At 53.4% G+C, this 27,735-nt stretch overlaps 2 protein-coding genes across 2 annotated transcripts; one reads left to right on the top strand and one right to left on the bottom strand.

Moving 5' to 3' along the window:
- Positions 1–6,684: 6,684 nt before the first annotated feature.
- LOC134365515 (histo-blood group ABO system transferase-like) lies at positions 6,685–14,341 on the bottom strand. Its single transcript, XM_063081642.1, has 6 exons — positions 14,268–14,341; positions 14,108–14,164; positions 12,592–12,639; positions 10,758–10,793; positions 9,444–9,578; positions 6,685–7,375 (listed from the first exon to the last, which is right to left on the bottom strand). Exons 1-6 carry the CDS (start codon positions 14,339–14,341, stop codon positions 6,685–6,687), a joined length of 1,041 nt encoding a protein of 346 aa, XP_062937712.1.
- An 11,889-nt stretch (positions 14,342–26,230) lies between these two features.
- On the top strand, positions 26,231–26,953 carry LOC134365514 (uncharacterized). The gene has a single exon (XM_063081641.1). It carries the CDS (start codon positions 26,231–26,233, stop codon positions 26,951–26,953), a length of 723 nt encoding a protein of 240 aa, XP_062937711.1.
- The last annotated feature ends 782 nt before the right edge of the window (positions 26,954–27,735 follow it).

Below are 27,735 nucleotides of genomic sequence, written 5' to 3'. Positions count from 1 at the left end.
GGTCAATCCTCAAGCTGGACTTTCAATACACCTTTACAAAATTATTTCTGCCTCAATGGCCTTGATTTTGATCCACACCTGCTATTCCTAGTTTTGTTGAGTTTTTTTTATCATGAAAGAGTGTTGGATTTTGTCAAATGCTTTTTGTGCATCCACTGAGCTTATGCTGCAGGTTTTCCCTCCATCCTACGACGTGGTGCATCACACTGATGCACTTTCCATTGTTACACAACCCTGGCGTTCCTGGGATAAATCACACCTGACCATGATGTGTAATCTTTTCAGTACTCTGCTAGGTTCTCTTTGGTAGCATTTTGATGAAGAATTCTGCCTTATGTTCGTAAGGGATATTGGTCTGTAGTTTTCTTTTCTCCTGAGGTCTCTGTCTGTCTGTGGTATTAGGGTAATGCTGGTGTAGTGGATTGAATTATGTACCCCCCAAACTCATTAAAGCCTGAATTGTGTCCCCCAAGTTTAATGTATTAGAAACATGGCCCCCCTGTGACTGTTAAGAGGGTGGGAAATCCTATTATGGTAATTGAAAGGTGGGGTCTTGAAGAGGTGATTGGATTGTAGGACTGTGCAGTAGTGAATGGATTAAAAATGGTGGTCAGGAGGTCCGGCCCGTGGCTCACTTGGGAGAGTGTGGTGCTGACAACACCACGTTAAGGGTTAAGATCCCCTTACTGGTCATCTTAAAAAAAAAAATGGTGGTCAGGGGCACGGTTCTGAGGGCTTTGAGAGTCTGTCTGTCTGTCTGTCTGTCTGTCTGTCTCTCTCTCTTTCTCTCCCTGAGTTTGAGAAGAATTGGTGCTACCTCTTTACATGTTTGGGAGAATTCACCCGTGAAGACATCTGCTTCTGAACTCTTTTGGGGGGACGTTTATGATTACTGATTCAATCTCTTTTCTTGCTATAGGCATATTCAGATTTTCCATTTCTTCTTAAGTCACTTTTGGTAGTTTTCTGCTTCCAGGAATGTGTCCATGTCATTTAGGCTATCTAATTTGTCTACATACAACTGTTCATCTATTGTCCTATAATTCCTAATTATTTCTGTAAGGCTAATAGTAACGTTTCCACTTTCATTTCTGATTTTAGTAACTTATACCTTATGTATTTTTTTCTTGGTTAGTCTAGCTAAAAGTTTGTGATTTTTGTTATCTTTTCCAGAACCAACTGTTAGTTTCATTCATTTGTCTTCACTGTCGGTTTTCTACTCTCTGTCTCATTTACTGTGTCTGTGTTCTGGTCTTTGTTTCTTTCCTTCTGGTTGCTTTGGGTGTAATTGCTCTTACTTTTCTACTTTGTTGTAATGGAAAGCTAGGTGACTGATTTAAGATCGCTCTATTTTTAACATAGATGTTTATGTATGAAGGTTTCCCTCTGATACTGTTTCTGGTGCACCATGTGCATTTCGCTACCTGTGCTTTCTTTTTTGCTCGTCTCAAACAATTTTCTGGTTTTTATTTTTATTTCTCCTTTGGTCCATTGCTTTCTGCATACTGGATTCTGTGTACGTGTTGGGGCATACGTCCCACACTCAGCCAGGCTGCTTCAGCTCTGCCTTAAGCCTTCACTTTTTGCTTGCACAGAGCCTAAAGGTCAGCCAGAGGTAAGAGCTGAGGGCCCTCTCAGGTCTTTCCTAAGCATGTGCTCTGCCAAGTGTATGTAGGTGGCCTTCTAGATTCCCAAGAATATGTCAGAGCTTCTCAAAGCCTTTATTCTGCTAAGGTCCTCATTCCCCAGCTCTTCCCCAGTCTTTTTGATTATTGTTTGCCCCAACTCTTACCCAGTGCTCTAGGTAGCAGAGACTAACAACCATCTGTAAATGTTTTCAACAAATGCCCCTTGGGGGGCTGGCCAGTTGGCTCAGTTGGTTGGAGCACAGCCTGGTAACAACAAGGTCAAGGGTCATATGGCCAGCCAACAACAAAACAACTAATAAACCAATGGCCCCTGGGTATCTGCCTCACCACTGGGAGAGTTCCAAGGGAGGTGAGATAAAGGCAAACCCTCTGAGCCAGTCCTACAGGGAGCCACCAGGCAGACAGGTCAAAACAAAGTATCACAACTTTTCCAGAATAAAGCATGTTCTGCTCCCCCTGGTACTAGTACCTGCACCGGGAATGTGGGCTGTTGTTCAAGATCACCACCGATTTGGGGAGTGGGACAGAACCAGGGTCAGTTAAAATGCCACAGATCTCCTACTGAGATTCAGCTGATTTTTCTTGATTAAGCAGTCCCCTAAGTATGGCAAATATTTGGTTAGTTTCCTGACTTCAGAAAAAGTTGATTCTTACAGTTTTTGCCAGGTCACTTGTTACTTTTGTGGAGAGCCAAAAGTTTGGACTCACATTTTTGATGTCACCCTTCTGCCTGATTTTAAGATATTGTCTAGCTGCAGTAATTGAGACCATGTGATACTGCAAGAGGGACAGACACCTAGATCAGTGGAACAGAACAAAGAACCCAAAAGGAGACCTACAGAAATACGGTCATCTACAAAGCTGCAAAAGCAAGTTAGTGGAGGAAAGACAGTCTTTTCCACAAACAGTGCTGGGCCAGCTGGAATTCACGTGCTAAAGAAATAAAAGAACACACATGCATGGTACATGTTTCACAAAAATGAACTCAGAATGGGTTATAGACCTAAATGTAAAAGGCAAAACTACACAACCCCTAGAAGATAACACAGGAGAAGCCCTAGGTGATCTTGGTAATAACATTTTGGATACAAGCCTGAAAGTATGACCCATGAAAGAAAAAATTGGTAAGCTGACTTTATTAAAATTAAAATCTTCTCTGTGAAAGACACTATTATGAGAATTAAAAGACAAGCCACACATTGGGAGAAAATATCTGATAAAAACTCATATCTGATAAAGAACTGGTATCCAAAATATACAAAGAATTAAAACTCAACGGTAAAATTCCAACCCCTCTATTAAAAATTGGGCAAAAGATCTGGACAGGCACGTTTTCAAAGAAGACACGCAGATTGCAGACAATCATATGTAAAGAGGCTACACATCAAATGTCATCAGAGAAATGCAAATTAAAATGACGAGACACACACCTGTTAGAATGGCCAAAATCCCAAACACTGACAACAGCAAACGCTGACGAGGGCGTGGATCAACTGGAGCTCTCGGGCACCGCTCACAGGGATGCAGAATGACACAGGCACCGCGGAAGACCGCTTGGCAGTTTCACACGAAACTAAAGATACTCTTACCAAACAATCCAGCAACCACGCTCCTTTCTATCTACCCACTGGAGGTGAAACTTATGCCCACCCAGAAATGTGCACATAAATGTTCACAGCAGCGTGATTTGTAATCGCCCAAACTGGGAATATCTAAAACGTCCTTCAACAGGTGAATGGTTAAACTGGTACATCCAGACCATGAAATCCTCAGCAGCACAAAGGAATTAAGTCTTGATACACACAAATCTCAAAAGGTCACATATTGAATGATCCCACTTGTATTACATTCTCAAAATGACAAAGCCAGAGGTGGGGACGTTGGTGGGGTGAGGGGTCACGTGGGTATAAAAGAGGACCGCAAGGGAGATCTCTGTGCCGGTGACAGTTCTGCGTCTTGCCTGCCATGGTGGTTACAGGAATCTGCACATGGGCTAAAACGGCACAGAACTGTACACCCTGCACCGATGGCAACGTCCAGGTTTGCATATGCTGCTGTGGTTACATGACAGGCAACCAGTGGGTGAAACTGGGGGAAGTGTACGTGGGACCCCTCTCTCCAGCATTTCTTCAACTTCCTGTGAGTCTGTAATTATTTCAAAATAAAAAGTTTTCAGAACGCTGTGTTGTGAAAAACAGCAGACTCGGGCAGCAGTATTGGGTGTAGTCCTGTTTTTAGAGCGGCTGGGCAGGGAAGGCCAGGTGAGTCCGGTTAGTGTTGCCATAACACAACACCCGAGGCTGAGTCATTTGTAAGGAAAGGAGGTTTGTTTGGCTGACGACTCTGCAGGCTGGAAAGTCATGCCCGGCGAGGGCCTCGGGCTCCTTCCGCTGATGGAGGAAAGTGGAAGGGGCGGGCGTGTGCAGAGATCACACAGCAAGACAGGGAGCCAGAACGGGGAAGGGTGCCAGGCTCTTTGAACAACCCACCCTGGTGGAGACTGGCACAGCCAGAACTTGCTGACCCCTGAGGGCGGGCTTTAACCTCCACATAAGGGCCCGCCCCCATGACCCAAACACCTCCCACTAGCCCCACTTCCCAACACTGCCACACTGGGGATCAAATTCCAACACGAGTTTAGGTGGGGACAAATCGTATGCAAGTGACAGCAGGATGCAAAGATTCAGGGAAAGGCCTGAAGGCAGGAGGGTGCCTGCGGCGTGGAGGAAGAGCCAGGTGCCTGCGGCTGGCAGCTCCTGGCGGGGCCTCCTCTCCTCCTCTCGTTCTGTATGGTCACATCTGTGCCTAGTGCTTATCCTCTTCCTTAAAGAGCCCTCCAAGCCCCCGAGCTTTGGGCCCCGTCCACCCTGGCTCCATCCCTGAGTGGGCAGGAGGACAGGTGGTGGGGGGCTGGCTCAGGGAGGCCACTGGAAGCACGTGGGCACAGGGTTGGCAGCAGGGGAGCACCCCGAGGGAGCCGCGCACAGGATCACTCCAGCAGCTGAGGGGAGTGTGGACTGGAGGGGTCCCGGGGGACAGCAGGGCGACCAGGTGGGGCTATTCCTACCGTCCAGGCAGCAGTGGCACTGGCCTGGCCCAGGTCGGTAGAGGTGGAGGTTGATCAAAAACGTCTGGGGCAGGTAGAGCTGGCAGGATCTGCTGACAGTTTGGAGACCAGCGTTGCCATCTCCTGAGCTGGGGGGGCCTGGGGAGGAGCAGGGGACGGAGAAGAGGAAAGAATTCTACCTAAAGCTGAAGACGACTGCGCCAAGCAGACCCCCTGTGACACTGTGTCCCAGAGTGTCCTTCCTTGTCCGGGAAGAGAATTCATCTCTGATGTTGTCAGGAGCTGAGACCCTCCCAGCTGAAGGAGCCGCGGAGCGCCCAGGGAGGCCGAAGGTGGCGGCCACCGCAGATACTAACTGGGGCTAAGTACACGCGTGTGCCCGCGTTTCTGTGCGCGCGTGTCTGCACGTCCGCGGGTCTGTGTCCGTGTGTCTGTGTCTGCGTGTCCGCGCGCCCGCGGGTCTGTGTGTCTGTGTCCGTGTGTCCGCGCGCCCGCGGGTCTGTGTGTCTGTGTCCGTGTGTCCACGCGCCCGCGGGTCTGTGTGTCTGTGTCCGTGTGTCCGCGCACCCGCGGGTCTGTGTCTGTGTGTCTGTGTCTGCGTGTCTGCGCGCCTGCGGGTCTGTGTCCGTGTGTCTGTGTCTGTGTCTGCGTGTCCGTGTGCCCGCGGGTCTGTGTCGTGTGTCTGTGTCTGTGTGTCCGTTCACCCGCGGGTCTGTGTCCGTGTGTCTGCGTGTCCGCGCGCCCGCGGGTCTGTGTCCTGTGTCTGTGTCTGTGTGTCCGGCGCCCGCGGGTCTGTGTCGTGTGTCTGTGTCCGCGTGTCCGGCGCCCGCGGGTCTGTGTCATGTGTCTGTGTCTGTGTGTCCATGTGCCTGCGGGTCTGTGTCATGTGTCTGTGTCTGCGTGTCCGCGCCCCTGCAGGTCTGTGTCCGTGTGTCTGTGTCTGTGTGTCCGGCGCCCGCGGGTCTGTGTCGTGTGTCTGTGTCTGCGTGTCCGTGCGCCCGCGGGTCTGTGTCCGTGTGTCTGTGTCCGCGTGTCCGGCGCCCGCGGGTCTGTGTCGTGTGTCTGTGTCTGCGTGTCCGTGCGCCCGCGGGTCTGTGTCCGTGTGTCTGTGTCCGCGTGTCCGGCGCCCGCGGGTCTGTGTCGTGTGTCTGTGTCTGTGTGTCCATGTGCCTGCGGGTCTGTGTCATGTGTCTGTGTCTGCGTGTCCGCGCCCCTGCAGGTCTGTGTCCGTGTGTCTGTGTCTGTGTGTCCGGCACCCACGGGTCTGTGTCTGTGTGTCTGTGTCTGTGTGTCCGTTCACCCGCGGGTCTGTGTCCGTGTGTCTGCGTGTCCGGCGCCCGCGGGTCTGTGTCGTGTGTCTGTGTCGTGTGTCTGTGTCTGCGTGTCCGTGCGCCCGCGGGTCTGTGTCCGTGTGTCTGCGTGTCCGTGTGTCCGGTGCCCGCGGGTCTGTGTCGTGTGTCTGTGTCTGCGTGTCCGCGCCCCTGCGGGTCTGTGTCGTGTGTCTGTGTCTGCGTGTCCGGCGCCCGCGGGTCTGTGTCGTGTGTCTGTGTCCGTGTGTCTGCGTGTCCGCGGGTCTGTGTCGTGTGTCTGTGTCGTGTGTCTGTGTCTGCGTGTCCGCGCCCCTGCGGGTCTGTGTCGTGTGTCTGTGTCTGCGTGTCCGCGCACCCGCAGGTCTGTGTCGTGTGTCTGTGTCTGCGTGTCCGCGCACCCGCGGGTCTGTGTCCGTGTGTCTGTGTCTGCGTGTCCGCGCGCCCGCGGGTCTGTGTCCGTGTGTCTGCGTGTCTGCGTGTCCGCGTGTCCTGCTGCTAGGCCTGTCTGAACGTGAGGTGGTGGCGCGGCCTAGGCTGCAGCCCTTCCTGTCAACAGGGCAGAAGAAGGAAGCGCAGCTCCGGCTCAGCCCGCCCGGGTCTAGGAGGGTCCCGGGGAGACGCGGCCGCGGGCCCGGCCCCCCTGCGCTCCCGGACGCGGTCAGCGGTGGCGGATTTGCTGGTGGTTCTTGGGCACGGCCACATAGCGCAGCTTCTTCATGACGGCGGGCCAGCCCAGCAGCCGCTCGTCCCACATGTACTCGGGGGACAGCACCTTGGTGGGCTTGTGGTACAGCAGGTACTTGTTCAGGTGGCTCTCGTCGTGCCACACGGCCTCGACGCCGCTGGCCTTGTCGGTCATCATGGCCTGGTGGCAGGCCTTGGTGAGCCGCTGCACCTCCGGCACCGAGCCCCCGAAGAAGGCGCCCATGTAGTAGAAGTCGCCCTCGTCGCGGGGGATGTGGGCCTGGGACCGGGGCCGGCGCTCGTAGGGGAAGGCCTCCCGGCCGCGGCCGTAGTAGCCGGGGTGCAGCGTGCCGAAGAGCGGGCTCAGGATCTCCACGCCCACGTGGTCGCGGAACTGCATGTCCACGTCGGCGCACACCAGGTAGTCCACCTCGCGGAGGAAGCGCCGCTCCGAGAAGTCGCCGATCACCTCCATGCGCCGCATGGACACGTCCTGCCAGCGCGCGTAGCTGCGCGCCTCCAGCACCTCCAGCCGCCGCCCGTCCCCGAGGGCCACGCGCGGCACCTCGGCCGGCCGGTCGGTGAAGACGTAGTAGTTGACCCGGTATCCGACCATGAAGTGCTTCTCCGCCGTCTCCAGGAACAGCTTCAGGAAGACCACGTACCTGCAGGGGAGCCACAGCAGGGACGGGGGACATCAGGGCCAGGGCCACCTCGGTGCCCAAAGAGGCGGGCCCTGCGCGGATCCAGCCGCCTCGCGAAGGCTCAGAGCAGCAGGCGCACATTCCCCTGCCCTGTCCTGAGCCAGAGCGTGGGCTGTGACCCGCCCAGAGGTGGCGGGCCCATCAGCACCCCCGTCTCAGCAGGGAAGGAGCTTTGAGCCTGAGGAGGCTGGGAAACTTGCCACCGCCCACAGGCAGCAGAGCCAGAGGTGGGACACACGCCCCCGCCCGAGCTCCCCTGGCAGACCCTCCCTGGCTGGCCTGAGGAAGCGTCCGGCACGCGCCCCCTTTGCTGCCCTGGCAGAGCCGGCCTGGCTGGGAACAGCGGGGGCCGTCACCTGCTGCCCTCACTTGCGGTGGGCTCTGCCTGGGGCCCCCTCCCCTGTCTCTACACCCTAGAGCTCCCTCCCTTGGAGGGTTCAGGGTGCTGTGTTGACAAGGTCCTCAGTAAACTGCTTATGCTCCTAAGAGGGTGTCATTCCTGAACTCTTTCACTGGATCAAGGATCAGGTCCAGCACTGTGAACAGGGGAAGGGGGGAAAGGGGGTCCCAGAAAGAAGGGACATGTAAGGGCTTGCTTAGGCCTCAAACCTTGAATCCAGAGGTAAAATGTTTTAGGCCCCCCACCCCGGGAAGTTTTCTCCAACTCATTCAGATGGCTGGTCCCTCCTTGAGGCCCCCCAGGACTATGTGCTCCCCACCATGGGGACAGGGGCTCCCAGAGAGTGTGCTGTGCCCCCTGTGAGACCCTAAGTGTCTGGAGCAGACACCGTGGCTGCTTTACCCTCACCCGGCTGGTGGGTAAATCCCTCACAAGGGGAAGGAAGGCACTATGGTTAATTAGGGGACACCCACACACGCATGGGATGACAAAGCCCAGCCCCCGGAGTTCAGACAGGAGAGCCAGGCTGCCAGGTGCAGCTCCAGGCCTGGCCGCCAGGGATGGGTGACAGGGCTTGTGGTTTGGCTGTGCGGCCACTTCCCTCAGAGGGGCTGGGGACGCAGAGCTCCATGAAGGCACAGCACCTGCCCACACGTGGCACAGACCACGCCCGGGATCGAGAGGGTAGACAGACAGACAGCAAGGCAGTGCTGTGACAGAGCCCTGTGCTGGCCATGGGAGGCGGGCGGTGTGCTTAGTGGGGGCTGACTCCACAGCCCTTTGTCCCTGGGAGCTGGAGTAGGAATTCTCAGGCCGACCTCTCTGCCCTCAGTCTGTGCAAATTAACCAACTGAGCTAAACTGGCCAGCCCCCATGTCTGAATTGGTAAAGAGGATGACAAAGGCCCCAGGGCCACCTTGCAGGTGTCCAGCCTGTGAGGGAAGGAGGCTTCTCCCTCCTGCAACCCTTCCCGCATGCAGGCACCTCAGCACGCAGGAACCGTGCCCCACAGCAGTCCCTGGGGTTGGTTAGTGCTGCCAGCCCCGCTCCACAGACTCCGAGGGATGGTACTGCGCGCCTGCAGCGGCCTCGCCAGCTCCCAGTGAAGCTGGCCGGACCCAGTTGCAAGACCTCACTGATCAGCTGCCTCCACAGGTGCCTGGCCTGCCCCTCCCTCTCTGCCTCATCCTACATCTGGACAGAGCAGCTGCAGCTCTGCGGGCATCCTATTCATACTGGTCCGAGGACAGCAAACAGGCTACCCCCTTCCTGCCATCTCTGGTCAGTGAAAGGGACCTGTCTTGAGGGGGTGCAGCTGGGCCAGGCTCAGAAGGGGGACTGCCTGGGATTCTCTGTCCCCCACCTCTGACAGGAACAGAGTGGGAGCCGCAGGCTGGAGCTGCCACCCCTGGGTGAGACACAGCCTCAGGAGAAGCAGCTGGGTTTTATTCACCCAGGGAGCCCACAAGAGATTGGTATGACCATGGAGCACATGAGCCTTAACATGTACCATTTGGGAGGACAAGACTATCCCCGCCCCACTGTGTCCTGAACATAAGGACAGATCTTGAAGTCCCCAGTCACTCACCATATCCCAGGTCACTGCACTCAGTCACCTCACCTACTTACTTTTTGATGGCAAACACGGTCAACCCAATGGTGACATTATGGAGCCGGAACTGTGCGTTCAAGATGTCGATGTTGAAGGTCCCCTCCCAGACAATGGGAGCCAGCCAAGGAGTCACAACGAGGACATCATTTCTACTGCACAGGGAAAGCCACGCAGCAACATGTGAGCTGACAGCAGGGGTGACCACACACACATGCTGCTGGCCTCTGCCCCCGGCCCCCCACTCAGCCTCTGTCTCCTCAGCAACCCCCAGAGCTGACCACCCTTCCAGACAGAGCTAGCACTCGCCAGAACACCAACCAGAGGCAAATCCAGACTCCAACTGGGCAGATCACTGTCAGATCTGACTGAATGTGAGACTCTGCTGGACCACAAAGGAGGCTGAGATCTGCCAGCAAAGAGGCAGGAATCCCCGCTGGAGAAAGAAGGGCCCATCACACCTCTCCACATTCTTTGGTGGACAAAGGGATAGGAAACAAGACCCAAGTCAAAGAGAAAAGGGAAAGAGAATCCTATGTGTTTTTGTTTTCGTTTTTTTAAAAGATGACCCATAAGGGGATCCTAACCCTAGACTTGGTGTTGTCAGCACCACACTCTCCCAAGTGAGCCACGGGCTGGCCCTCTACGGGTTGATAAACTAAAAAACATCTGCTGTGACCAGGTCAGCTAAGCTGTAGTGCCTTGGGAAATCTGGGATACGTTAGCCGTCACATCCACGTGTTCTGGAAAATGGAATCATAAGGACATTCTAACTTAAGAAGCCAGACATACAGGCACCAGAAGAAGAAACGAAATAACCTAGAATGTTTCTTGTAAACTTTACCCTAGATTCCTGCATGTAGGATGTAACTTAGGAATGATCCAAAATCTATCTGTGAGGGTACTTCCAAAAATTCATAGAAAAATAGGGTTAAAAAATAACGTGAATCTTTCCAGGAACTTTTTGAAGACCCCTCACATAGGTACTAGCCAATAGAAAAATTGATGTCATGATCAGGGGCTGTCCTCTCCTCTCCTCTCTGATTCTCCACCTTTGTGTCATAAAATGCCGAGCTCTGCTGCCACCTGGCCACCTGACGTATGTCTTTCCTGGCTGCAGCCATCACACGGGCTCAGTAGACCCCGTACTCAAACATTTGGCGTCAGTTACTTTTAGGTCAACAGTGGGCCTGCAAATTCAGATATCAGAAAACCTAAGAGGAAAAGACTCTGACAAAGCAAACTGATACTGAGATTGAAATGAAGAAAACCACCCTTTAGTATCTTTAGAACAGCACCTTGTTCTATGTTAAATTTTCAATAAATTTACTCACGCAGGTTTTAGCACCTTTGGCTGGGGATATACCATCCTGCAAAAGCAAGACAGCATAACGTGAGTTTGAATGAAAATTATGTGGGGTGTACGTAGTAGGTGGGGCACGTACAGCTGCCGAAATGTGACTGAGCTCCTGCATTCTGGCCAGGGCGAGCAATCCCATGCAGGCTGCGCTAATGAAAGCATCCCATCATCCCAGGCCCTGGGGAAGGGCTGAAGCTTAGAGCCTCCGATTCAGCATTTTTAATGGAAGAGGAATGAAGTCACCTCAGGGCATGGTGCCTTCTACTTGACTCAGGCTGGAAGAGACCTAAGGGGTTCTGTTTTAATTCACTGTGGGCAGGGAGGGTGTCGGACCTGGCCTCTGTCCCTGGTAGTTCCCAGGGAAAGGCCGTCATCACAGAGTATCCCACCTGGGCCTGAAGTCTGCTCTGCCCCTTCACTGGCTGGTGACATGGCAGGTCTTATGGCTCCCAGAGCCAAGGCTTCCTGTCTGGGAAATGGGAGAGTAACACCTCCCTCTCTCGGTCCTCATGGGTCCAGTTCCCACGGTGGCTTAGAGCACTGTCAGGTGCAATAGCCTGTGGAAATGTGTGAGCAGTGGATACCCACCCAGAGTACGGTAGAGCCCCCGGGAGACAGCAGCCAGTGGGCCATTTTCAATGTAAAAAATGGCTATAATTTGCATTTCCAATGATGGAATTTAAAAGTAGGGAGTCAGCCTTAAAAAGCAAAAAAAATTCTGACACATGCTACAACATGGATGAACATTATGCCCAGTGAATTAAGCCAGTCACACACAAAAAACAAAAAACCCAGATACTGTGTGATTCCACTTATACAGGGTAGTTGGGGCAGTGAAACTCACAGCAGCAGAAAGCAGAATGACTGGTGGGTGCCAGGGGCTGGGGGAGGGGACGGGGAGTTGTTTCATGGGGACAGGCTTTCAGTTTGGGAAGATGAAAAAGTTCTGGAGATGGACGGTGGTGCTGGCTGCACAAAGATGTGGGTGTAACTAACACTACTGAGCAGTACACTTGAAAATGGCTAAGGTGGGAGCTTTCACGTTACGTGTATTTTACCACAGTTAAAAATAAAAATAAATACATGAAGAGCAGAGTGGCCAATTCAGCCTGGATTGCCTGAGACTGTCCCCGTTTCAGCACCAGTAAAGGTTCACATCCCAGGAAATTGCTCCCTGAGTCCCAGGCAAACGAAGTCAGTTGGTGCTATGGACTAAATGTGTCCCCGTAAGTTCATGTATTGAAAACTTGACCCCAACTGTCACAGTGCTAAGAGGGTGGGAAATCTGATTATGGTGTTTGCAAGGTGGGGCCTTTGAGAAGTGATTAGATTGTAAGGACTGTGCCCTCATGAATGGATGGATCCGTTCATGGAGTAATGGTCGTGGGCCTGATGGCTTTATAAGGAGGGCAGGTGAGCAGGTAGCTCACTCTCGCTCAGACCGTTGTCACCATGTGACACCCTGCGTCACCGTAGTCTCCACCTAGAGGAAGACCCTCACTAGATGTGTCCCCTGGACTTTAGAATTCTCAGCCTCCGAAACTGTAAGAAATAAATTTCAGGTCTTCATAAATCACCCACTTTCAAGTATTCTGTTATAAGCAACAGAAAATGGACTAATATAGTTGTCAGCCTCCTTCAAAGCCAATGACACGCAGCTGGTCAAAACAAAAGCATCAGCTATAGCTTGGTCTCTCGTTGACTGCAGGATGAGGGCAAAGTCAGAGCGGGGACACCTGGGAAGGAGCAGCCGTTCTCGCTGGGGGGCAACTCTGGGATGTGGGGGGCACCCAATGAAGACGTTATACCTTGACAGTGTTACAACTTGCAGGCCATCCACTTCTCTAACAGCCACACTGCGGAATGAGAACATAGGAGATGGGGTTGTAGGGGCACAAGAGCAGGAAATCTAGCGGGGGGTCCCGGTGGAAGGGGTACAGCGGTGGCCTGGAATGTGCAGTGAATCTGTCTGAAACAGTCACAGCACAGCTGCCACTGTGGCAAGGGGCTGTGGCACTTGCCCGTGTCCTTGCCAGGTACCCACCCACCACAACATCACACACTGCAGTGTAGGTTGTCCTCCGCAGATCCACATGGCTCACACATCCACCAGACATTCCTAAGCTGAGGCTGAACAGGGTGTAGGTTTCAGAACATGTCTGCAAATTCTGAAGCCCCCTTCCTTCAACAGGTGGGGTCTGATTCCCCATTCTTCTAGGAAATAAAATGCGACAGCAATGATGCAGGGTGACTTCTGAAGCCAGGTTCTGAAAGGCGATACAGCTTCTGTCTCATGTCTCTTGGGATGCTGGTCTTGGAACCTCCCAACCAAACTGAGAGGAGCCCACGGCACATGCGGAGCCCCCGGGAAGGTGTTTTAGCCAAGAGCCAGCATCAATGCCAGAAACATGAGGAACTCTGAGATGATCCTGGCGCCAGCCACCATCTGCCTAGGACTGCTTGGAGAGACCATGGAGGACCGCCCAGCTGAACCCAGTCAGCCCCAGCAGCCCCAGGAACCCAGGGAGAGATGGCAAGCCAGGATCGCGAGTGTTTTCCACTAGTGGATAAGCGATGTGAGTGGGAGTTAGCAGATACAGAAAGCAGGACACAGGAGTGGTCCAGCAGAGGGCACAGCAGGGACCAAGGCCTGGAGTCAGGACCACACAGCACATGGATAAATGGTGACAGGCTGCTCTGCTGCAGCACAGAGAGTGGGGGCCGTGGTGGGAGAGATGAGGCTGGAGAGGCTGGGCAGGCGGGGTCAGACCACAGAGGGCTGCTACGTTATGTTCCAGAAAGATCTCTCTGGCTACTGCAAGGAGGATGGGAGTCGGGGCAGAGAGAGACAGGGAGACAAGCACGAGGCTGCTGCAGCTGAGAGCAGCCTCGACCGGAGCAGGGTATGGAGGCAAAGCCACAGGCATGAGAAACACTGAAAAGCAGAGCCAACAGGATCTGGAGCCACCCTGCATAGGGGTGAGGAGGAAGGAAGAGCCAGGAGCATGGTCAGGCCTCCAGCATGGGCACTGGGCAAGGCAGAGCCATCCACTGAGTGGGCTGTTCAGGGGAGGGGCACGGGCAGGGAGCAGAGGCCACGCATGGGACCTCTCCGGGTAAGCGTGGAGTTGGGGGTGGAGGTCAGAGGAAGGTCGAGGCTGAGCCACAGATGTGGAGGCAGTGGTGCCCATGGAGGTGGCTGAGGCTGCTCCAGGCAGAGTATAGAGAGGAGAGAAGAGGAGGCCCTGGCAGGGCAGGGAAAACCGGTGGAGCCAGTCCCCCAGGGCTAGCACGGAGAGTCACACGTGCTTCCCCCTCACTCACCTGTCCCCAGCTCCCGGGCTACCCAGCGTCTGGCTTCTGGGGCTCAGGAACCCGTAGCTGTGGGGAGGAAGTGCACCGAAGGCAGCGGTTCAGGACACTGAGCCAACGCCCACCTGTCCAGCCTTCCCTCCGAACAACGCGTGCTGGAGCCAGCACAGACCTTCCCAGGGAGGCCGCAAGGCCTTGCTGCAGGGCCAGGTGCGTTCTGGGCAAAGCCCAGGTGACTTCCCACATCCCACACCAGGGGGTCGACAGGAAGGAGGTCCCTGGGGACTGTGCTCCATGTGTGGGCACCTATGGCAGCTGCAGGGGGTTCCCATTACTTGGGTCAGTGCAGCCCCCAAGGCCACCCTGGAGCGTTTTCTGGCTGTGTCCACAGATGCCCTAGGAGAGCTGGCCAGTGACCTCAATCTGTGGCTCCAGGAGAGTCTATGGCTGACAGCTCGGGCCCCCAGGCTTGTCTTCCCCACCCCCAGCCATGCAGCTGCTCTCAGCCTCCTAACCCCAGCCCCCCTGTTTGTGAAACGGGAGGGAGACAAGCCCGCTCCCCAGGTGAGGCTTCAGCAAGGGAGCAGGCGAAGGGGGACACACCGGCTGGCAGGAGCCAGGCATGTGCCACACCCGTCATCAGGGCCCTCAGCATCCTGTGATGCTCGGGGCTGGGCGGCTCAGGGGATCCCCACGAGGGTCGGGCTGGCTGCTTTGTCAGCTTCCCGCAAGCTGGGCCAGCTGCGCAGGTCAATGTCTCTTACCCGAAGAAAACCAACACGAGCGTTACTAGCAGAAGGGCTGGAGGACGGAGCGAGCCGCACGTCGGCATTCCTGAAAAACAGCCGTGGGAGACCGGACTGCACCCCGTCCTCCCCCAGCCCCTGTGACCTGCCTGTCCTCCTGCTTCCACAACCCGAGCATGTCCACACCCCGCTCCCTCCTCCCACTCAGACAGGGGGACGCGCCCGTCCCTCCCAGCTCATCACCCCAGCTGCTCCCCCAGCCCCTCGGTGGCCCCTTCCCGGAGCGCCCCTTCCCCATGGGAGACTGAAGGGAAGTCCGCAGAGCCACAGCTGAGCCCCGCCAAGGACGCGGGGCAGGTCTCACGGCGGCTGACCCGCGTGTTTAACCCGCATGTTCAAACCAGCGCATCCACGAGAAAGTGGCCACTGACCTCCCCAAGCATCCCACGGCCCCTTGTGTGCGCGTGCATGGGGAAATAAAAACCGGTGTTTGGGGGGACAGCTGGCCAGGACAGGGGTCTGAACCCTTGACCTTGGTGTTACCACACTGCGCTCTAACCAAATGAGCTAACGGGCCAGCACTGGTCTTCTTTTAAGGTGATTCTTATGTTTATGGAAGTCGCGTGTTCACAGTCAAGAGTACAAATATTCCTACAAGGCTTCCTTCTGAAAAGGTTTCCATCGCCTGGCCCCAGCTCCTATTCCTTTTCCCCCAAATCAGCCCCTTTCAGCCGATCCATCTGCTACTTCTTATCTTACGATGCTTGTCTGTGTTCAGCTCCACGTTTCTGAATCCTGGGACCACGGGACAGTTGATCTCTAATAGCGTCCCAAAGCAAGCAGAGAGAGACGGAGAACACGAACGACCAGAATCAGGAATGAAAGAGAAGACATCAAAAACAATCTTAAAATAATTAGAAGGAAGGGCCGGCCAGTGGCTCACTTGGAAGAGTGTGGTGCTGATGACACCAAGGTCGTGGGTTCGGATCCCATATAGGGATGGCCGGTTGGCTCACTTGGGAGAGCGTGGTGCTGACAACACCAAGTCAAGGGTTAAGATCCCCTTACCAGTCATCTTTAAAAAAAAAAAAAAATTAGGATTTTAAGCAAATAGTAAGAACAACTGTTTGCCAACAAATTAAACAACTTAGATAGAATGGGCAGATTCTTAAAAAGACAGGAACCAGAAAACTTAGAAGAAAACATAAGTCTTTGGGGCATTGAATTAAGCAAAGATTTCTTACATGTGACACCAAATACGCAATCAATAAAATAAAATTTTGATCATTGGAGTTAATCAAAATTAAAAATGTTTTTACTTCAAAAGCACCTATAAGGCAGTCATAAGAAAAGTATAGAGGGACAGAAAATATTTGAAAATCATTTACCTATCATGTGTACTTAGAATACATAAAAAACTCTCAAACATAAACAAACAAGAAGATAAATACCTCAATTTTTAAAAAGGCACAAAGTTTTCAAAGGCATTTTACCAAAGAAGATATACATGTGGCTAATAAGCTCATGAAAAGATGTTCAGCTTTATTTGTCATCGGAAATGCAGCTCAAAACCACAGTGAGACACCACCTGGTCCCCAAGGAACGGCTATAACGTGTTGGTGCAGACGGAGAGAAATCGGGACCCTGTACACTGCTGATGGGAACATAAAATGCTGCAGTCACTGTGGAAACGAGCGAGCTGGTTTCTTAAACCGCTAAACATATTTACCTCGTGACCCAGCAATTCCACACTGGGTATCTACCCAAGAGAAAAGGAACCATGCATCCACACAAACACTTGTACACGAATGTTCACAGCAGTGTCGTTCAGAACAGCTAAAAAGTGGAAATGCCCCAAATGCCCATCAACTGATGAATGGGTAAACAAAACGCAGTCCGTGGAGTATATCCCGCAATAAAAGGAATGGGCTGGCTGGTGGGCTCAGGTGGTTACAGGGTGGTGTTGTTAACACCAAGGTCAAGGGTTCAGATCTCCCTACTGGCCAGATCCCTCAAAAAATAAAAGGAACAAAATACTGATGCAGGACTTCTAGTCAAGATGACAGAATAGACATTCCCAGCATCACTCTCTCCCACAAATCAATCAATTGACAACGATAAAAAAGCAACAAGATGGGCTGACAGCCAAGCTGGGGCCGCTAGAGCTCAGGGGTAGAGGAGGAGAGATGGAGTGCATGAAGGCAGGAGAAGCCACGATGAGAGAAAGAAAAAGCCGCTCCAACCATTTCGAGCCCCGGCCACTTCCAGGCTCAGGCTGCTGAGCTCACGGAGCAGGAGCCAGCAAAAGCAACAGCGGAGCCCTTCGGATGGAGTTGCTTGGAGGTGGCAGGGGAGAAGAGGGCCTTGGTGACCCTCAGACCAGCAAGACCACTAACAGTGTTTCCATGGACCCACAGAAGAGTGAGGGGCCACAACAACTGAATACAAGGAGCCACTTAGAGGCTGGTGAGTCATGACAAGGGACTGGAGCATTGCCTGTCCCATGGGAAGTGTTTGGAGCATGGGCAGTGGGGGGAGATGGGCCCACTGGGGGAACACTGCGGCACAGCAAGGACAGCTGATCTGCTCCCTCGTCAGCGCAGGACCACTCAGAGGAGACTGGTCGGGAATGCAGAATTGCATGGGGTGCAGTTTGCTGAAAGACTCAGGCCCAGATCAGAGATTCTACACAACCAGGTACACTGGATCTCTTGAGAGCCAGAAGTACCTACAAAGTCAACTATTAAAACCTGAGCTGTGCAAAAAGCCTTCCCTAGGAAATCAGCAGCAAAGCAGCAATTTAGCTCAACCACAGGGCTCAAGTGCTGATCTCCACAGGGAGTTCCCCCATTTTAGAAGTATGCAAAAGACAACAAATTAGTTCCAGTGCAGAGTTTAAGTGGTGGGAACAGCAAATAATCCAACACAGAACTGAAAGAAAAAACAAAGTACCCGCAACCAGAGACAAAGCTTGATATTAACTAGTAAAGGTCTCACTTCACCAAAGAACACCAAAACACCTAGCAGGACTGGAAGTCTTCCCTGGGCTACCAAGCCAGAAAGGGAGAGAGCTGGGGGGCCTCAGCAATGGCCCCTGACACACGCAACCAGTCCCTGGTTGGTTACAAAGGCCTCGGCCATACCACCCAACACACTCAACCACCCCAGTGGTAACCACCAAGCCACTGCAGGAAGGGCCCTGGGTTCCAGAGCTGAGGTGGTGGGAGGCAAGGGCTTTTGCCACACCCCCCTGACATCTGTACCCAGCTCAGCAATGACCAAGCCACCACTGGAAGCCCCCTGGTCTCCCCTATGGGAATGAGGGGGGTGCCACAGGCCTCAGTCCCGCCCCTTCCTCCTTCCTCCTTCTTCCATCCCATTTCTTTCCCCTTTCCCCTCTGCCCTCCCTCCCAACTGCTCTGCAACAACATCCTAGAATGTAAAAAAATAAAATTAATAAAATAAAAAGGCAATTAAATAAAAAAAAGAGATACTGACAGGCTACAACCTGGATGAACCTCAAAAACATTACTCTCAGTGAAGGAAGTCAGATGTTACATGACTTCATTTATACGAAATGTCCACGAGAGGCAGGGCTATAGAGTCAGAAAGTGGCTGCCTGGGGCTGAGGCTGGGGCTGGGGCTGGGCCTGGGGCTGGGCCTGGAGCTGGGGCTGGGCCTGGAGCTGGGGCTGGGCCTGGGCCTGGGGCTGGGCCTGGGGCTGGGGCTGGGCCTGGGCCTGGGGCTGAGTTTGTGCCTGGGGCTGGGGCTGGGGCATAACTGCAAACAGGCACACGGAATTTTGGAGGGTGATGGAAGAGATTTAAAATCGATTTCACAACTCTGTAAATTAACTGAAAATAAGTGAATAGTACATCTAAGACAGGTGAATATTATGGTATGTAACCGATACCTTGATTAAGCTGTTTTTTTAAAAATGCCATCCGTCACAGATCACTGGCCCTAAACTGAAGGGAGAGAGATGCTAGTGTGTTCAGAGAAGCGCTTGGTACAGGCTGCTTTTAAGAAGTCACCCGTGCCATTCCATGTCAGACGCTGACTCTCTGCCATCTTGGGTGAGGCCCACCGTAACATGGGTGGGCAGAACCTGGGGTGCTGCCATTTTCCAGAACTTCCACATGGGGCCTGTCAGTCCTCCAGCGAGTCAGGTGGGCGCAAAGGACCCAAGTACCCTTCCAGGTGCCACCACCCAGCAGCCGGCACCACCATGCCCAGCTTAGCGCTGCCAGCTGCCTGCTTCCTCGTCCTCTCCCAGGCTGTCCACATGCTCTTCCTGCCATCCCTTCTGTCGTGGCTGCCCTGCCCTAACACGCCCGACAGACTCCTGGGGTAGGGCCTTCCCCCCCGCATGCTTGACCCCCAGATTTTCACCACCGGCCGGCCCACCAGCACCATTCAGCTTCTAAGGCCATCTCCCCACCCGGCTCACTGTCACAGCACCAGTCCCTCTGATACTTAACAAGTGTTTGACAAAAACGACAGTACTTCAGAAAGTTCACGGAAAAAGAGAATTAAAAGACGACACAAATCTTCCTGTGAACTTTTGAATGCCCTGGCAGTTGCTGGATGAATGAACAAAAAGGGGAACCTGGGTAACCCGAGAAGGGCGCTGTTTACTGGGTTTCTCAAGAGACCTGAGCATCTCAATCTTCAGGACTGTGTCTCCAATCCAGTCCAGGGCCACACCCGACGCTGGAACCCCAGGGGCGTGGAGACCAGCCGCAGAGTCCCTGGTCCTCAGAGGGCCCCAGGGCAGGTACAACCTGGCCTGGGACCAACTAAGACAGTGATGGAGTTTGGATGTGTTGTCCCCTCCAAAACCCATGCGGGAATTTGATCTCCAGTGTGGCAGTGTTGGAAACTGATTGAGCCATGGGGGCGGATCCCTCATGAATGGATTAATACTCTCCCTGGGGGCGGGGGGATTAATGAGTGAGTTCTCGCTCTATTAGTTCCTATGAGAGCTCATTGCTTAAAAAAGACCCTGGCACCTTCTCTCTCTCTCTTGCTTCGTCTCTTGCCACGTGATCTGCTTGTACCCACTGGCTCCCTGCCACTTTCCACCATGAGTAGAAGCAGCCTGAGGCCAATGCCACATGTAGCTGTCCCAGAATTGTAAGCCAAATAAACCTCTTTACTTTGTAAATCACCCAGTCTCAGGTGTTTCTGTTATAGCAACACAAAACAGACTAACACAGAAAATTGGTACCGAGGATTGGGGTGTTGCTAAACAGATACCTGAAAATGTGGATGCAGCTTTGGTACTGGGTAATGGGCAAAGGTTGGGAGAGTGTGGAGGACTCAGAAGAAGAGAAAAAGACGAGGGAGAGTTGGGAACGTCTTAGAGACTTAAGTGGTGGCAAGCAGAATGCTGATAGAAATGTGGACAGTAAAGGAAATGCGGATGATGAGCTCTCAGACAGAAATGAGGAACTTATTGGGAATTGGACAGAAGATCACCCTTGCTACGCCATAGCAAGGAACCTGGCTGCATTGTGTCCATGCCCTTGGACTCTGTGGAAGGTGGGACTTAAGAGTTGTGAACCAGAGCATTTGACTGAAGAAACTTCCAAGCAGCAAAGCATTGAGGACACTGCATGGCTACTTCTAACAGCCTACTCTGAGTTATGGCAGAAAAGGCATGATGTAAAGTCAGAATTTAAAATGGAAGCAGAACGTAAAGATTTGGAAACTTTGCAGCCTGGCCATGTGGTAAAGAAGCAGAGAGCTGGGGAACAATGCAGCAAGGGTGAAGCAGATAAACTGGATGCTAAAGACATTATTTTGGGGGTGAGGCAGCCGGATGCTAATAGCGGAGAAAACCAGAGGAAAGCCCTGAAGGCATTTCAGATGTCTGGAAGGGTGCCTCACCCATCACAGACCCTGAGGCCTAGAAGGACTGAGTTATCCTGGAGGACAGACCTGGGGCACAGCTGCCCTCGGGATCCTGCTCCCTGCATCCCAGCTGCTCCGGCTAGAGCAGCCCCAAGTGTGGTTCATGCAGCAGCCCTGGAGAGTAGAGGCCTGACACCTTGGTGGCACCCATGTTGTGTTAAGTCTGCAGGCTGGCAGGACGTGAGAGCAGTGGAGGCATGGCAGCCTCCACCCAGATTCCAGAGGATGTATGCAAAAGCCTGGAAGCCCAGGCAGAGACCTGCTGCAGGAGCAGAGCCACCACAGAGGTCATCTATTAGAGCAATGCCGAGCAGAAAAGTGGGGTTGGAGCCTGCACAGAGAGCCCCAACCAGGGAAATGTCTAGTAGAGCCAATGCAGCAGGGCTGCCGCCAGGACCCCAGAACTGCAGGGCCACTGGTAATGTGCAACGTAGGCCTGGAAAAGCCACAGGCACCAGTGTGGCCTGCTGGGCTGTGCCTGGCAGAGCTGTGAGAACAAGGCTGCCTGATGTTTTGGGGGCCTAGATGCCCAACTGTGCCCAGGATGCAGGACTTGTAGTCAAAGAACATTATTTTGGAGGTTTAAGACATAATGACTCCCCTGCTGGGTTTTGGACTTGTTTGGGGCCTGTTTTTCCTTTCTTTTAGTCTGTTCCTCCCTTTTGGAATGGGAACGTGTACCCAATGTCTGTTCCACCATTGCTTCTTGGAAGTAGATAAATTTGGTTTTGACTTTTACAGGTTCACAGCTGGAAGGACTTTTGCTTTTGGTCTCAGAGGAGACTTTGGACTTTGGACTTTTAAGTTGGTGCTGGAGCAAGCTAAGACTTTTGGGACTGTTGGGATAGAATGATTGTATTTTGTATGTGAGAGGGACATGAGTTTTGGGGGGACAGGGGAAGAATGATGGAGTTTGGATGTGTTGTCCCCTCCAAAACTCATGTGGAAATTTGATCTCCGACGTGGCAGTGCTGGAAACTGATTGAGTCATGGGGGTGGATCCCTCATGAATGGATTAATGCTCTCCCTGGGGGAGGAGGATTAATGAGTGAGTTCTCGTTCTATTAGTTCCTATGAGAGCTCATTGCTTAAAAAGACTCTGGCACCTTCTCTCTCTCTTTTGCTTCCTCTCGCCATGTGATCTGCTTGTACCCACTGCCTGCCACTTTCCACCATGAGTAGAAGCAGCCTGAGGCCCAGGCCACATGCAGCTGTCCCAGAATCGTAAGCTAAATAAACCTCTCTTCTTTATAAATCACCCAGTCTCAGGTACTTCTGTTATAGCAACAGAAAACGGACTAAAACAGACAGTGTAACCCACAGGGACCGAGGGGCGGGGGTGACGGGTGTTGGTTATTTTGATTAGGTGACTGTTCCACAGTTGTCTGCGTGTGTCAAAACTTACCCAACTGCACAGTTTATGTGCAGTTTGTTGTATGAAAGCTCATAAATATATTGGAAGGAAGAAAGGAAGCAAAAAAACAGAAAGAGGGACACAAGGAGGAACAAGGAAGAACCCAGAGAGCATCAGCAGTGACACAGGAGGCAGGTCTCGGCATCCGGCCCCCTGGATGCCACGCTGCAGTCCACCCTCCCTCCCTCCCTGTGTGACCAGAGACAGCGTCCTGGGCCTCTCCACACCGGGCTTCCTGCAGGTCCGTGAGAACACCACGCACCCCCAGGGCCCTACCGAGGGCTCCATGATGTGGGCACCGTCGTCCTGGCTGCAAACGCAGGCTCAGTGTGGCCACCACGAGGACAGGGACTGCCACCAGCACAGCACCTCCCCTCCTGTTCCGGGACAGCCCGCCTGCCCCGCCATCCTCCCGGAACCCAGGCCAGGCCTCTGCTCTGCTGAATCCTCTCCCGATTCCAGCCCAACACTTCCCTACCCAACCGTGTATACACAGCAGGACTCTAACTGAAAGGAATACTTACCAGCTCTGGGCACCTCAGCCCTGGTTCCCTGTCCCCTTTCCACCCTGGCACACGGCTGCAGCCGGCCCCCCATACCCCGCTCTGGTGGCCTGGCACTGGCCCCAGTCCACACGCACGTTCTGAAGTGCCCACACTGCTCTCCAGAGGCACCTCCCCTTATTGGGCGTGGAGGCTCTTCCAGGGAGACGAGGGTGCCAGGGCACCCGTGCCAAAGGGGCAGAGCTGGGCTGGCACAGTGAACAGCTCCAGGGCCTTTCCCAGGGTCCCCGGAGTGCCTGCTCGCGATTCCACTGTCGCTCCCCCTGGCAGTCAGCACTGGGGATCCCAGTTCAGGGAAAGCAAGGTGAGAGTAGAGGGGGTGGGGAGAGGCCTGGAGAAGGCCCTGGCATCGCCGGGCCACCCTACCTAACCAGGACCCAGGATCCCGGAGGCGAGCCCGCTGCTGCCAGCAAGCAGTGCAACCGTGCCCACCCTGCCTGCTGGGTCCCAAGGGCTGAGGGTCCCAGAAATGATAACCAAAAGGATCTGGTCTGACCAGGTCAGCTAAATGGTAGTGTCTTGGGAGATCTGGACTAAGTCAGTACTCGTGCCCACCAGTCCTGAAAACTGCTATCCTAAGACCATTTTACTCAGAAACAGCCATAATAGCACCAAAAAGCCATAAAATAACCCAGAAGACTTATTTCCCCTACTCTAGACCCCTGAATGCGGGATGTAACCTGTAACAATCCCAAAGCTACAATCAGTGCAGAGCCTGATGAAGCAGGTAGGCGGGGCTGACCTTCTCTCTCTGTCCTTTGACCCTTCCCCTTCCTGTGTTATAACATGCTAAGCTCTGCTGGCCCTCTTGGATCACGTTTTCTGGGCCACCTGATCTACGTGTCGCCCCAGAGGCAGTCGTCACATTGGCTCAATAAATCCTTGCTGCATATATTTGGTCTCAGTTTCTTTTTTAGAATAACATTTTGGTGACCACGAACAGGGATTCCAGACCAGCTCCCCCGACCGCCCAGCGTCTCCTCTTGAATTCAGGCAAAAAGAGGGGCCCGTCATGCCTTCCGCCTCCAGGGGCTTCTCTGGTGGGGAAGGGTGAGTTTCTCCTGTGTTCTGATCTCCCTCTTTTTGGCTGAGCTCAGAGGATCTATGGAGTGGGGTTTTCTGGGTTTTTTCCAACCCTCTCTTCCCTTTAAGAATGAGAGTTTCAGATAAAGGTGATGCTAATTTCTGCTCCGCCTGCACAGTGGGAGATTCTAGGTTATGGTTTGGCAGCTGACTCCCTTTCAGGGCAGGAGGTGGGGAAAAGGGGAATTCTATCATTTCAATTGCTGCCACCAGGTAAGTGTACTGGGTCAGAGTACGGGTAGATATGACACCGTTAAACAAGTCTAGATTGTGGAAGGGCATAAAATTCTTCTTTGTTTTGTATTTTGGGGTCATTTGTTCTGATATTTCTTTAATCTAAGATGTGGTTTGTAACGTGTTAAAAACTTTTATTGTTTAATTTCTCTCCGAAGGGAAAATTACATAGCATGCTTTAAAATAACAGCTGTTTGGGCCGGCCTGTGGCTCACTTGGGAGAGTGTGGTGCTGATAACACCAAGGCCACGGGTTCGGATCCCATATAGGGATGGCCGGTTCGCTCACTGGCTGAGCGTGGTGCTGACAACACCAAGTCAAGGGTTAAGATCCCCTTACAGGTCATCTTTAAAAAAAAAAAATAATAAAAATAAAATAAAATAAAATAACAGCTGTTTCTTATGGTGTTTTTATTTTGCAAATACTTGAAAATGGCCCCATATAACTCAAGGTGACCTCAAAATTACAATAGCCAAACGTGTACCCTTTCAAATAAATTGATTATTGTTAATATTTATATATATATGTGTGTATATATATATATGCTTTTAATAGCGCTCTTGTCTTAAACAACTGTCTTACAGATATCTATGTGGGGAAAATGAACAAAACAGCCTTTTAAACAGAGATTAAATTTAAAACAGTTAAAGTTCTTCAGAACAGCCACAAAATTCCTTCAACTTAGTTAAGAAATATTTCTAAAAATTAACTTAAATTATCATGTAAAAATTATGACTCAACTTTTGGGGGTACACATGTGTGATCCTTCTACCCCAAGACAGCTTTTGATTTCCTGTTTATCAATGGGTTTTGATCTTCCACCTACAGGGACACACAGGAACTTCACGTCAGCTAAGAAGCTGAGAATCTAGAAACGATGGCCACGCAAGCACATGGGTCACACCCTCTAAGCCAGCAAAGCTTTTCGGCTTTTCTCTTTAAGTGTCATTAAAACCAGTCTAGATTGTGGAAGGGCATAAAATTCTTCTTTGTTTTGTATTTTGGGGTCATTTGTTCTGATATTTCTTTCATCTAAAATGTGGTTTGTAACGTGTTAAAAACTTTTACGGTTTAATTTCTCTCCGAAGCTAAATAAGTTTCTGGCCAGCACGCTGACTGCTGCCGGCTCTCAGGGCCTTGTTTTGGGGAGCGATGCTGGATCTCGAGAGGGCTTCTCTGCACCTCTTTGGTTTTGTTTGAGTCTCTTGGTCGCTACCTTAAAACTTAAAAGCCAAAAATATTTACTGTTTGTTCCAGCTGAAAAATAAATTAATTAATTAAAGATAGATTTAAGAAGACTTTTTAGAGCTCTATGATTAAATTTGGCTTAAAAGCTAATAATTCAAGCTATATGTTTTTAGTTGACCAAACCTTTTTCTCGTCTTTCCTCCTTAATGGGCTTCACTCTTATCTCAGTCACCCAGTTGAGGAACAAAAACCTAATCTAAAAAAAGTCACCTGTCTAACTAGATTAGTCCCCAAACATAGGACTTTCAGGCATTCAGCTGCTTGTTCTGAAGAGACTTCTAAAATTTCTATGCATTTCCTTGTAAAATCCTGTAGTAAATTCTGATGATTTTATGCCTAAATATTTCTTTTAAAATCCTAGGCTGGATGACGGTCCAGGGTTGGGATCCCTGGACTGGCCAGCCACCAAAAAAATAACAAAATTCTCCTCTGAGTCTTATCTAAATGACATTCCTAAACCTAACCGTCTCCCATCAGGGCACTTCTAAAAAAAAAGGGTTGACAAACCTGTCAGGCCAAACCAGAGTTCACGGCCACCTCCAGAGAGAATCCTCAAGACCAATTTTTTTTTTAAAAAAGCAGCAAATCCAGTTTTAGAAAAAATGGATATTCCGCCCATCTACATAAGGCTTGGAAACGTCCAGACCGAATGGACAACGCACCTGGGCTCCTTCCCGGACGAGCTGAGGTCCCTTCTCTGCGCCTTGTTCCGCCCGAGACTCATCGCCTTTGGAAATAAGTGCAGGGCGTCCTGATTGACAATCGCTCAGGACAATAAAACAGGTCACGAAAGACTGACGGTCTGAGAGGAGAACTGCTCACGGCTACTGCGGCGGCCACAGTCGCGCTCCGGCGCCCGGCGGGTGCCCGGACCCCCCAACCCCGGCCCCGCGGCGCCCACTCACCGGCCAGCGTCCGCGGCAGCTCGGCCATGGCCCGCGCGGCTCTGCGGCCACCGCGCCTCCGCCGGGACCGCCCGCCCGGGCCGGCCACACCCGCCGCTGCGCCGAGGCCGGCCGGGCGCGTCTGGGAAGGGGCGGGCCACCCGCGCAGCCCGCGGAGCCACCTGTCACCCCGTCCCCCGACCGACCGCCCGTCGCCCCGCCCCCGGGCCCCTGTCTCCCGCCCTCGGCCACTGGGCCCGACCACGTCGTCCTGTCCACGGCCCCCAGTCGCCTGCCCTCGGCCCCTGGGCCCGACCACCTGTCGCCCCGCCCTCCACTCCGGCCTCTCCCCAGCGCACCTGTCCCCGTCGCCCCGTCGCCTCGCCCTCGGCCCCAGCCCCCGGTCCCCTGCCCCCTGTCGCCCGCCATCGGCCCCCGTTTCGGACCACCTGTCGCCCCGCCCTCCTCTCCGGCCTCTCCCACCGCACCTGTCCCTGTCGCCCGGCCCCCGGCCCCCTGTCGCCCGCCCCCGGCCACCTGGGCCCGACCACCTGTCGCCCGTCCCCCGACCCGACCACCCGTCGCCCCGCCCTCCTCTCCGGCCTCTCCACCCGCACCTGTCCCCGTCGCCCCGCCCGCAGGAGCTCCGACCGCCCGACGCCGGGCTCAGGTGCCACCCACAGCCCCGGGCGGGCGAAGCCACACCTTCCCACCCGGGGTGCTCCGGCCCGAGCCCTCCAGGCCTGGCACAGCCGTGGCAGAAGATCTGAAGACACATTCGCCAAAGACTCGAGGACGGCGAAGACGTTCGTGAAAAGGTGTCCAGCATCGTCAGTCGTCAGGGAAACGCACGTCGCAGCTCGGCGATCCGGGTCCCCGGCCGGACAGCCGCCGCAGACAGACACCCGCAACGAGACACTTCTCAGTTCACGGCTTAGTTTAAAAACTCCTGACGGGACCGTGTGACCTGCCTTACACTAGGACTAAAAGAGCCACCAGGCCAAACACGGGTGAGGAGGCGGCGCGACTCGCCCTCTGTGGGAACGTCCTGCACAGGCCGCGTCGTCCCGAGACACGAGAGCGGACGTCCTCCCGGAGCCCTGCACGCAGGGACCCACAGCAGCTTTATCTGTAAGACCCCAAACTGGAAACGACTCAAACGTCCACCGACGGACGCAGGGACACACACGAACTGGGGCGTGTCCCTACAGAGAACGGCAAAGGACAAACTCAACCCCACGAGTGACTCTGCAAATAGTTATGCCGCGTGGAGGAAGCCGCACAAGAAGCAACTTACTGCGAACCTGTCACAGAGAATTCTAGAAACGGCCAGCCGCTCTGCAGGGACAGACACAGGCCAGTGGTCGCGCGTGCGCAGGGCTGGGGACGGTGGGACTGACGCAGAAGCCACCAGGGAACTTCCGACCGTGCGGGAGGTGGCCCTTGTCTGGACTGCAGCGGTGGCTCCACAGATGTGCACAAAATAAAAGTAGAACTGACATGTGATCCGCAGTCCCACCGCTGGGTATGTATCCAAAGGGACGGAAGTCAG

This window comes from Cynocephalus volans, chromosome 17, assembly GCF_027409185.1.
Source record: "Cynocephalus volans isolate mCynVol1 chromosome 17, mCynVol1.pri, whole genome shotgun sequence".
NCBI lineage: Eukaryota > Metazoa > Chordata > Mammalia > Dermoptera > Cynocephalidae > Cynocephalus > Cynocephalus volans.
Note: the sequence above shows the minus strand (reverse complement) of the source record. Positions and strands in the feature narration are given on the sequence as shown.